The 12220-nt window shown below is 41.3% G+C and overlaps 1 protein-coding gene across 2 annotated transcripts in view; it reads left to right on the forward strand.

Moving 5' to 3' along the window:
* The window catches only part of LOC140363097 (membrane-associated guanylate kinase, WW and PDZ domain-containing protein 3-like), a 34412-nt gene that overhangs the window by 18765 nt on the left and 3427 nt on the right, over positions 1–12220 (forward strand). For both annotated transcript variants that reach the window (XM_072449429.1, XM_072449430.1), the window contains 9 exons: positions 492–654; positions 776–1314; positions 1852–1923; positions 1997–2143; positions 2300–2569; positions 9988–10182; positions 10456–10529; positions 10669–10815; positions 10945–11083. In XM_072449429.1, coding sequence (XP_072305530.1) covers positions 492–654; positions 776–1314; positions 1852–1923; positions 1997–2143; positions 2300–2569; positions 9988–10182; positions 10456–10529; positions 10669–10815; positions 10945–11083 — 1746 coding nt within the window. The remainder of the gene's footprint in view (positions 1–491; positions 655–775; positions 1315–1851; positions 1924–1996; positions 2144–2299; positions 2570–9987; positions 10183–10455; positions 10530–10668; positions 10816–10944; positions 11084–12220) is intronic.

Consider the following 12220-nt stretch of genomic DNA (forward strand, 5'->3'; position numbering starts at 1 on the left):
TAGCATCTGAATGTCCTTTACCTTTCCAGGGGTTCAGAATCCCATTATAAATAACAGGAAGATGAAACCTAAGCCCTCCATTTCTGTTTAAAGAAGGTCTTTCTTTTTTAACAAAAATAGCTTCCTTGACTCCTCTTTCAAACCATCTTTTCTCCCTGCTTAAAACCTTCACCTCACCGTCTTCAAACGAGTGATTAGAGGCTTCAGGATGGAGATGCACGGCGCTCTGAGGTCCTGAACTAGTATTTCTTCTGTGCTGATAAAGCCTCTTGTGTAGAGGCTGTTTCGTCTCACCTATGTAACGTTCTTTACTACTATGGAACACGCCTGGACGAATGAGGGATTACACCGACATATTTCATTTGGGATATTTCTTTTGAAAATGCTCCTGCCCCGGTCAGAAAGAGAGCAGTCTAATCTCAATACGAGTTTTTTCTTTAACATTGTTATAAGAATCTTACGACACCTGTCCTGTAACTTCTCTGTTCAAGGCCAAAGCCAGACCACACCTTCCTTCGTCTCCCAGCCAATCACAAACGGCCTTCCTCCCACACCCACCTCCTCCGAACTGCCTGTAGCCCCGTCCCTTCCAGAAAGACTAGCACATCACAGCGACGGCAGTGATGGAGGCCCTTCTAACGGCGGGACCAGACGGTGAGACTGGATTTAGACTTGGTTTAGTCCTAGTTTTTTACTGGATTGGGTTTGTTTAAGGATGTATTTTACTTTCCTATATTAAAACTTTTTGTTTTTTAAATCCTGTTCATGTCTGCAGCTCGTCTCTGATTGGTTACAGCAGTGGCACACTTCCTGCTCTGTCTACTTCCTCTCTGCTGCAGCACCAGAGCTCTAAGTCCTCGGAGAGTGACCTGTCCACTTCCACATTACCTCTGAGAACCTCAAGCTCGTCACAGGCCCTGGGTAGATTGTCCAGACCTGACTCTGGACCCTCTCAACCCCCTCTTCAGACCCTTCATACCCCCACAAACCAAACCCTGCCCTCTCTAACCCCCGCTCCCTCCTGTGGGTTCAACGGCTGCCCGGCGAACCACCACCACCAACAGGCCGCAGGGTCTCCGGGTCCAGGTCCGGGGCCTAGCACTGGTTCTGGTGGTGGGTCTGGGGGGGAGCTGGTGCCCGTGGCGGTGGGGGGCTGTGGTGGAGGAGGGCTGGGCTTCAGTGTGACTGCGGGAGGGCACAGTGGGCAGTTGGCCATGGTTCGAAGAGTTTGGGATAGAAGGAACTGTCCTGGTTTGCAGGCAGGAGACACCATAGTGAAGATCAACGGGGCGGACGTGCAGAACCTTAACTTTGCTCAGGTGAGAGAATTTGAGAAGATTGAATGGACAACATAGTGACGAGACCATTTTCTTTGCAGTGTTGCGTAGTGATGTAACGATATCCAAATCTCACGGTACAATATTATTACAATATTCATTTCAGCCTAAGATATTTATTGATATATTTTGAATAGGCTGGTTTTCTTGAGAAATGCCTTGACAAGCATTTGGTGTGAATCATTACTGTTAAATTCCAAAGACTGAAAACGGCAAAGGATCATGGTCTATGTAATTCAATATATTGTGACAGCTCACGATACTGTTGTTGGACTTTTGACAATACAATATCACAATATTTTTGTGAAAAAGCAGTCAGACAAACAACAAGCTAGTGATGGCTTTCTTTCTTGATTTTGTCAGAAAATTATAGGAACATATAGGAATCAAATGGGCTTAGTATATGCTGTTTTACAACCATTTAGGTTGTGGACCACAGAGAAAAAAATCCCAAAACGTTACTGAATTCCACTTGAACCATTTTCAATCACAGTCTAACCCTGTCTTTCATGACCTCAGGTTCAGAGAGTTCTCCAGGACCACACCAAACAGGGGGAGGTGGTGCTGCTGGTCTACAGAGCCCCAGGTGAGTCCTAAACCCCGCCCCTTTAACAATATACCTGTGAGCCACGCCTAACCCGACACCTCCCACTCCACAGGCTCCACCCATTCTGCCTCTACTGTCACCCCTAACCTCTACAAGCCCCTTCCCCACTCGGACCACAATTCCCATGATGCAGTGGTGCCTCCTTTGAGTCAGGCAGGTGTGGGACTGGAGTCTCCGCCCCTCACCGTCAATAGCTCCGGTACAAAATCTTTATCATGAATACAGTAAATGAAATGAATCAATGGACATGGCACTGGCAAACATACTCCTTTTACAACATCCCCTAATAATTTCTAAACATTTTATCCTAATCATTTATTTTGATTGCATGGTAATAGTCTTGTTTAAATCTCAGCAGCGCCCCCTGCTGTGACTCCCAATGGCCCCTTAGTTCTGATCCAGAGTACCAGCTTCCTTGACTCGGTACCGGTCACTCTGACGCTCGAGCCCAGAGACCTGCAGGGATTGGACGAGAGCATGCGAGTAGGCGGGTCCAAGGACTCAATGGGAGGCGGGGCTATTGAGGCCAGAGTGGGAGGAGCCAAAACCCTTGAGGTGGAACTCATGAGGCGACCAGGAGAAGGGTTCGGGTTTGTCATCGCGTCACAGGAGAACAAGAATGGGGGTGAGTCTGACAGCGCCACCTGCAGGATCTTTCTGTGTTTGACTTGATTTAGCTTTTTTAATGTTGTACAAATGTTGTTGTGCTTAAAATATTGTAAGGAAACACGTTTGGGCTGTTTGAACCTACTGTAGTTTGAGCGCGGCGATCAGGTGAATGTATGAACTTAGAAATGGATTCTAAGAAAAATTGGTACACTCCATGACATCATCTGGTGGAACAGAGCATTTTGATCTCCATTGTAATCCGGTCAGAGCTGAGGGGGTAGAATAACCAAAAATAAAACTCAAGTAAGAGCAATGTTACTTCAAAATTATATTACTTTTGTAGAAGTAAAACTAGTGTTCCAAGAAATTAAAGCAAGAGTTAAAATGTATTGGTAAAATTGCTACTAAAGTAAGTGTAATTGTAAGAGTAACTGTATAGACATTGAACATTTGATTTATTGGAAGTTATCGGAGGAACAAATTATTATCATTTTTCAAAGGATGACACAAAAATGGGAAAAAAATAAATCATATCGGAAGAAGTGGTGCAAGAAACACAAATGTTCAAATCTTTGTGTCAACATAAAGCTTTTGTCACTTGTAGATTTACTCACTCAGGGAAGAGGAACAAACATTTTTAAGAGCACTGTTTCTTCAATTAAGATTTTGCGGTACTCAGGTAGGGGTAAAAGTATGCTGTTAGAAAAGTAAAATTTATTTTAAAGTGAGTAAATATAAGTGTATTACCCACCTCTATATATGGTCCCCTAGACAAGTGTGTTATTTATTTTTTGCAACTGCAAGACTTCTAAACACTTTGAATACCACAGGATTTGAATACCACAGAATTTGCCAAAACATAACTTTCTCCTCCCCGCGCCCTTCCGTGAACACACTTTTGAGACTCCCTCATCCACCAGTTGTGATGGAAGATAATGAGTAATGCGTTCACTGACAGGTTTTGAATAATTCTGTTCTACATCCCTCCTCCAGTTTCCTGTTGCGTGCATGTTGTTTGTGATAACAAGGCCCTGAGGTGGAAGAGCAGCTGTGTGGGACGGAGCAGAACAAACGCTGCTCTGTCCCACTCTCCCTCTCTGCACTCGAATGCACCGCCCTCAGTATATGGCACAAACACTGCTGTTTCAGAACACACTGGGATACACCTCCCACCCCCCCACACATTCCTCTGGTCTGCAGCTGTGTCAGCCTGCACCGATATTGGGAGGACATCAAACCATGATGAACGTCATGTTAGCCGAGGCCTACGTTAGATTTGTCCAGCTTTAGCCCTGTTTTACTTCTTGATTAGTCTCAGTTTAGTCCCAGCTTAGTTTTTGATTATTCCTGGTTTAGTTATTGTTTAGTCCCATTTTTATCCTGGTTCAGTCCAAGTTTGGTTCTTGTTTAGTCCTGGTTTTGTCCTGGTTTACTTTCAGTTTAGTCCTGGTTTACTTCCAGTTTAGTCCTGGTTTACTTTCAGTTTAGTCCTGGTTTTATCCTGGTTTACTTTCAGTTTAGTCCTGGTTTACTTCCAGTTTAGTCCTGGTTTACTTTCAGTTTAGTCCTGGTTTTGTCCTGGTTTACTTTCAGTTTAGTCCTGGTTTTGTCCTGTTTAGTCCTTGTTTAGCATCATTTTTGTCCTTGTTTAACATAATGTTTGTCCTGGTTTATTTCTTGTTTAGTCTTGATTTTCTCTTTTTTTTTTCCTACCTTAGTCCCAGTCTAATCATGGTTTAGTCTCTGTTTTGTCCTAATTTTGACTTTGGAGGCAGTTTATACCTCTATATTAGTCTGTGTTTAATCCTATATTTACCGCCACATTATCTGCTCAACCCATCAACATTTTGTTAAAATTTTCTTTCAGATATCTATTTAAAAATATTGCTCGACATAGTGTAAATGTTGACCTATTCTTACAAATGAAGACCTTAAACATCCCCGTTTAATTATAAATCTAATACTGAAATATGTATTCCCTGTGCTCAGCTGTGGCTCCTCCCCTCTGCTCTTATCTTGGCTCCTCCCCTACATTTCTCTGCTTCACAAACTTGACCGAAACCACAGTGAAGCAGACGGGAGCACACAGCCACGGCAGGCAGAAGCAGGTGTATTTCTGGGAGACGTTTACTGCTTTTTATCCCAAGTGGAGATAATACTTTTTTTTTCAAATTGTTGTGTGGTACCTGGTGAGAGTGGGATGGTGAAGATGTTGGAACGTCTGCAGTCGGTCCTGAAAACGGTCAAAGAGTCAAAACGTAAGTCTGGAATTATTGATAAAAAGTTGAGCAATAAAACTAACAATTAGGACAATACCCCGAAAGAGACAGGACTAAACCCTGACCAGGAAGAAGAGTTAAAGCGTTTCAAAAAGATTTCAGAAAGAGAGCCAACACGTCCAACCCTGACCCTGATTTTGTATTAGCCCTGAAATAAATCGACCACAGTTTTTTTGTATCTGCCTCAGACCTATTGTTGCACGAGTTCAAACGGTAATAGAAATACAGATCCAAACCAATTGAAACACACACTGCCCAGAATCTGATTTAACTTCAGTAAATATCTGTTTTTGTTACAATTCCCAATTAGACTTGTGGCAGTTATGGACAGACTCTTGTGTTTGAGACTCAGTTTGAGTAAACAGAGAAAGTGCAGCTCTCTCTGGGTCAGAGGGAACTTTAACATAAACTGATCATTGGTTTTACAGAAGGAAGCGTTAGTTGGCACTGTGTTATAACTAGAGATTGTGCGCTGACGTGCTTCTAAAAATGATTACAAGTCTGTATTTCGGTATTTTTCATATTGTAGAAGTATCCAAACATAGTAACACCATCATAATATCAACAATCATATAACTTTACAATAGCATATATATATATCCGTTGTCCTGATGTACACACACACACACACACACACACACACACAAAATTAACCACGCAACAAAATAAACTGATTAACAATGCATTTTACTTGCTTCCATCTCAATATTTAATAGTCTGATTTAATAGTAAAATATTTCTTTAAAAATATAAATTCTCTTCTCTTGCCTGATAGATGTGAGAGTGTGCTCAAATTACTTATTACTTATTACTTGTTTAAGGTTAATAATAATGTTCTTGTAATCGTAGCAGAGTGAACAAGGGACATTAACTTCCCATCTGACCCCGAGGCCACCACGAACAACAGGAACTCTCAAGGACAAATGTTTTACACTACTGCTACATTCTTATATATAGTTCCAATGTTATTTTTGTCACACTTTTAAACAAAATCACAACAGATGGATATTCAGACAGTGTATAAACAAAAACTGTCCTATTGCCCAGTCATTGCTTCAGCCTTTATGTTGACTTAAACCAACCATCTACAGGTTTGCACACAGCCTGGGCGATTTGGCTAACTCCTTTCACATGGTTTTACAGAATGGATAGATTTTTGTTGGTCTCTAAAACTCTTTATATTTGAGTTATCTACACACCAGTTTGTATCAGTACTAGTTGATGTGCTCCTTCCTATTTCGTCGTTGCGATTGCACCTAAACCCTGAATCCCGCAGTAACTGATTTGTTTTGATTTTTTTATTATCATTGCCTTGTTTATCTGTTTTATTCTGTTCCGTAAGGTGACATTAAGTGATGGAAAGGGACCTAAAGATAAAATATATCATCATTATCATCATTATTATGTAAATATTATGGCCTAGAGCATGTTTAAAGTACTGTAGGCCTGAGGCGCACCATGTTCCCATATCACAAAACATTTATAAACACCCTAAACAAACCAATAAAAAAGGATGTTGTTTCCCAAGGTCACATATTTTAGGAATGACTTATTAAACTAATTGAGCAAATCAGCCTGTTACACACACATTCTAATCTGAATGTTGTTAACTGAAGGTTAGCAGCGTCAGCTCCGATTGTTCTTATTGTTCTGAGCTAAAGGAGTTTAAACAAATCCTCTCAAACATTCACTAACGCTGCCCCCGACCCACTCGAGTGCACTGATGCAGAGGGGCCAGAACTCTTGACGATGTTGTAGTAATGTACTAAGACTTGGACCAGTAGTAAATCAGGTCTGGACTCATGTAATCCATCGTTAAGTTCTCATAAGAGTGAAATAGTTTCTGACTCAAGAGGTGTTTATCAGTGCGGCTCCTCCAGTTTTATCAGCTCAGGAACGCAGCTACTTCGGCAGAACTCAGGACCAAGACCGGGATCCAACTTGGCTTGGTCCTGGTTTATTTCGGGTTGGATATCAAGAATAGAAATAATAGATTCACTCTGGCGCGCAAACTCAGTGGGGCTTGGGAGACGAAGTAACAAAACTCAATATAATTTTAACCTGACAAAGGGATTCACTTTAATCCTCCTCCTGCTGCACTGTTACTTTGTGATAAACCAGGACAGCGGAGAACGTTGTGCACTTATTGTTACTGCCGTGTTCACTATAATAATTGTATTTTGATTGATTCATGCATGTTTGAATAATCCTCTATTGTCCTGAAACTGAAGCTGGAGTGCTCAGAAAATTCCTGTTTTCCACATTCCCCCTAGTTATAGTAAAGTTCTCTTTCTCTCTCTTTTTCTTTTTTTTCTTTTTTTATTACAGTACAGCGTAAAACACATACTTTGAAGACAAACAATTACAGTAGGTGGCGGGAAATCCAACTTTTCAATTGGCTGCCAACTGCCATTAAACGTAACACAACAACAACAACAACAACAACAACAACAACAACAACAACAACAAGTTAGATATAAATAATAAATCAATGAATCTTAAAAAACAAAAAAAATACTTACTTAAACTGAATACAAAAGTCATTACATTGTGTAGCATCCATTCAAAAACTGCCTTCTTTTGAACTCAACCTCCTCATCCAGAGCTTTCTCTCCAACTTGGAGACACAAACCAGGAGCTGTTTTTGGTCCCAATCCCAAACATTCTGTTGGAGGTTATTGCAAAATCTCTCAAAAAATGTGCAAAAATTATGACAACAATTTCCAACAACTAGACTATTCCAAAATATGATGAATGTGCCATAGAGAAAAGTGTTTGGACTGGAGGAGAAAAGGAGTAGAGCTCAGGCCTATTCTTAAAATCAACTCCTCATTACTCAAACCATGACTTAAATAGACACAATATTTCCAAATTCTCTCTTGTGCAATTACATCATCTTAATGAAATCGAGTCAAATATTTTTCGTTGGAAGAGATAAGAGAATCCAGTTCATCTGGTTGCACAAAGTTATGATCTAAAAATAACAACAAATCATCTGCATAAAGGACTCACTGTAGTTGGTTCTTTGCAAAATCTAGAGATGAATCAATCCAACTTTTTGAATCCTGATGCCTATACTTTGTCTATGGATATATCTCCCCAATACCAGTGTGGAAAATGATCACTCATGAATTTCTGCTTCAGCAGCTTGTAGATATAAACTTTTAATACATTGGATTAGTTTCTTGAATTGGCTCGTTTACCCCGTGTCCCATCTTTGTCCCTTGCTGGCCCAAAATGAATATGGGATCATTGAGCTGCGGATGAGACTTGTGTAAAATGTCGGTTGTGGTGATTATAGCAAAATGAGCAGAGAAAGTGTGATGTTTCTTTGCTCTATAGCCGCGGAGTCCCAGATGTGAGTCGCTCAAGTCAAAGTAAAACTGCTCCCAGCCATGTTTGAACCGCAGCTGGGACCGACCTCTGACCTCCAGGGGAACCCAGTTTAGTCCTTATTGATCACCGCTTTAGTCTAGATTGAATGCTGTTTTTGGTTCAGTTTTGCATTAGTCGTTTTATGCTGCCAATCTGCGCCATCAGCCACTCACACAATACATTCATACTAGTCAAGGTGCGTGAAGAAATAAATGTTAAATAAATCAAATTAGCTTCCACTTTTGAGGTGTTGAGTCTTTGGCTAGTAGAATAAGTCTGGTTTATTTTGTTGTTTGTTCTATAAAGCTGGATAAACCTGCTGCTTTAAGCTTTTCTGAGCTTATTTTCCCTTCACCCCCACCTTAGGCTCACTCTAGTGTTGGAGAAATACTTCATCACAAATGTTCATCTTCTGTCAGGCCAGGTGAGTGACTTGCCCAGGTAGACCAGCATGCATGCAGTTTGAGAGTGATGACCGTTTGCGACTGTTCAAAAATAAATAAATATTAAAGCTTTTGTATTGTCAAAAGTGCTAAAAATAGCGTTTAAGAGGGCCTCAAGATTTTTATACGTCCATGGCCCCAGGGCACCACAGCTGCTGAAGTAGCTTATGGCCACTGAGAGGGGAGTTAATGACTAATGGGGTTAATTCACCTGCCTCTGCCTTCCCCTGCACGTGTGTCTGAGGTAAGTGGAGTTAAGCAGAGTGGACTGAGGCCGAGTTTTGGATGAGAACAATGAATAGTTAATGATAATTCTTTCAAAATTCTGTTTCTGAGGCACGATCATGTTCTTTGTATATTATTTATGATCTCAGCCACAGAAACATGTGCAAGCTGTAGTGAACACGCCACAATATATAAAGTAATGGACTCAAACTAGATGACGCTGAAGACTGCAGCTCAAGATGAACTCAAAATCCAATGTTTTTTTAATATTTACCGTTCACCAACATTTTACAGTTTGGTGCGTTTACTCCTTAGTCACGCTCTGGTGGTGGACTATTCATTTACCACTGTGGCCTGAGGCGAGCCCAGCAGCCAGATAAATGACTTTCCTGTTCTGTACAAAGACAAATATCAGACATTTATTTTATTTGATTAACCTAACAGAAATGATTCTACTTCTCACAGGTGTTAACAAATCCACTTGGTCCTCCAGCTGTCCCCATGTAGTAGCTATATAGTCCATAGTTTGTTTCTGGGTCTGTCTAAAGACAGCGCTTCAAAGTCTAACACTCTAAAGACCCCTGAAAGCACCACATTCTCTTCAAAATAACTATTACTCATGGCTTCAAAAACCTGGTTTATTTTTGCTACGATTCTCATACAATGGGCATTATGTACAGAGAAAACGAAGACTCTCTGATGTCTTTGTCTGGACCTAAAAACAATAGGGAGCGGCTGTTAGCGGTTGTTTGTTGTTATAATATCGCCATGAGTTGAAATGACTTAAATTCAGAAAATCATTGAAAACAAATCCCAAGCCCTTTTATCTCTTATATTGGCTGGTTAAGCTCTGACATGCTGGAGTGAATTTGAGGAGACAGGTTTCAATAATTTAACCCAAGAACATTTTTAGAACTGTCAGAACCGACGTGTCATACCAACAAACTCCATGTCCTCGTTCACTGATGTCACCTTTGGTCTTCCTCGATTGGCGTCATGTTTTCTAGAGGATGGACTCATTTTTTATCTCAAACAAGAGAATAGGAACATCTCTCACTCTGCTACACTCCCCGACTCTTATAGTTCTCTCTCTCTGTCTTGTGTGTCTCCAGCTGCCTCCCTCATGTCCCACCGGTTCGTCACGGTCCGCAGAGGGAGTCCCGCGGCTCGTAGTGGACACATCCAGCCGGGGGACCACCTGGAGGGGGTGGAGGGGCGATCGGTGGGGGGGCTGCAGCACAGAGACTTGGCTCAGATCCTGAGGAGAGCGGGCAACACCCTCCGGCTCACCATTGCACCACGACACAGTAAGAATGAAGCCAGAATTTGAAATAATGCATAACTAAATCATGTGTTCTTTAATGGAAAAATGGAGCGTCACATGGGGGTATCACTTTGTGGTTCTCCTCCAGAAAGATGCCTTAAGAATAAATTACTTTGCCTCAATTATTGTTAAATGTTTTTACAAATAGCAGTTTTTACACTCGATGGGGGAGGGAGAGCGTTTTTCTCAACTAGAAAAGATTTACAACTAAATTCCATATGAATGAAACCAGGACTAAACATCTTCTTTCTCTCAGATGGTCCAGTGACAGATGGGGCAGACCTGGACATAGATGGACGCGTCATCAGGAGCTCCAGATCCAAGGCTAAGGTACTCAACCTATTCACTTCAACAGAAGAACTGGGGACACAGTAAATAGTAAGATAGTGCTGGAAGTAAGACAGGGGCTCAAACTGTCGTCTCTGCCAGTACCTCATGCCTCTTGTGACTGTGTCTCTGTCTCTATCAGGAGGAAGCTCGGTTCTACAGTGTGGACCTGGAGCGGGGGCCCACTGGCTTTGGCTTCTCTCTGCGGGGGGGCTCGGAGTACAACATGGGGCTGTATGTGCTGGGGCTGATGCAGGGGGGCCCAGCGCAGAGGAGCAACAAGATACAGGTAAAATACACTACTCCATCTACTACTACTACTACTACTACTACTACTACTACTACTACTACTACTACTACTACTACTACTACTACTACTACTACTAGAACTCCAAATACTATGTTCCTTTTCCCACAGGTCTCAGATCAGCTGGTGGAGATTAACGGAGACAGCACTGCAGGCATGACGCACTCTCAGGCCGTGGACCAGATCAGACGAGGAGGGAGCCACATCCACCTGGTCCTGAAGAGGGGCAACGGATATGTGCCGGACTATGGTAGGACTGAATCAGAACCGTACGAGAACAAGGATTTCAACAACAGATAAAAATGTAGTTAGAACTTGATTAGTTTAAAGGGGACATATTATGCAAAATCATCTTACGTTATGTTTTAACCTTGTTACAACAGTGTTTCCTCATCAATAGTTTACTCAACGTTGTATTTGGATTCATTCATGAATGTGTGAGTAATCCTGTATTGTCCTGTAAATGAGGCTCAAATGCTCAGAAAATTCCTGTTTTCACCAAACCCTTATCCCTGCCCACATCCCTGTACTTCATTGTAATTATGTATTTATTGTTAAGACCGATTGATATAAAAGTTGGCTTCTAAAATGTCACTTTTCAAAATAGTTTCTACTATACTATATTAGACCAATATTGCTGTTTACAATGAACACAATGTCAAATGATGATCTACTTATATTATAGTTCAATAAGTACCTGGAAAAAACATAATATGTCTCCTTTAACAGACGTATAGGAATAAACCAAGACGAAAGTAGGGGAATTTCCAGAGAATCAACTAAACTATGCAGTTCTTCAACAAACATTTCTGAACCATGGCAACACTAGGACTCTACAGCAGTGAGCCAACTAGTCAAGTCAACTAGAAACTGAGACTGTGTGAGTTCTGACTCTGAGACTATCTTCTTTTTCTGATCTTTTATATCTCCTCTTCTCGCCTTGCCTTTCCTGCTTTTCCCCCTGCACTTCTCCTCCCTGCCTATCAGTGGAGCTGTCGAGCCTGTCTCTGTGCATGACCAACTCCAAACAGGGCGAGCCGTGTTTCTACGTCATTGGCCGAACAGACAACTCACGGTTTGTGACTGCTCCTCCTTCTGCTCAAATTTCAACTTTATTTCATCACCCATCTTTGTATCTACTCTTTTCACTAGCTACTGTTAAAATCTTGGGACGTTCTTATCGTTCAGATGCAGTTTCGTTGAAAATAGCACCTTGGTATGTATTTTAGTATTTAGCATCTTAAAATATAGAAGTATTGATGGTGGAAAATGTAAAAAGGGAATACTTTATAGTAATGGTACATGACTTTAAATGACATTTACAGATCTTGATATAGTAGTTTTGACATGTTGATTAGGCCCAGAATTTCCCAACACATTTTTATCA

This window comes from Eucyclogobius newberryi, unplaced genomic scaffold (genome assembly GCF_026437365.1).
Source record: "Eucyclogobius newberryi isolate DKJ021-1_F unplaced genomic scaffold, fEucNew1.0.hap1 SCAF_17, whole genome shotgun sequence".
NCBI lineage: Eukaryota > Metazoa > Chordata > Actinopteri > Gobiiformes > Gobiidae > Eucyclogobius > Eucyclogobius newberryi.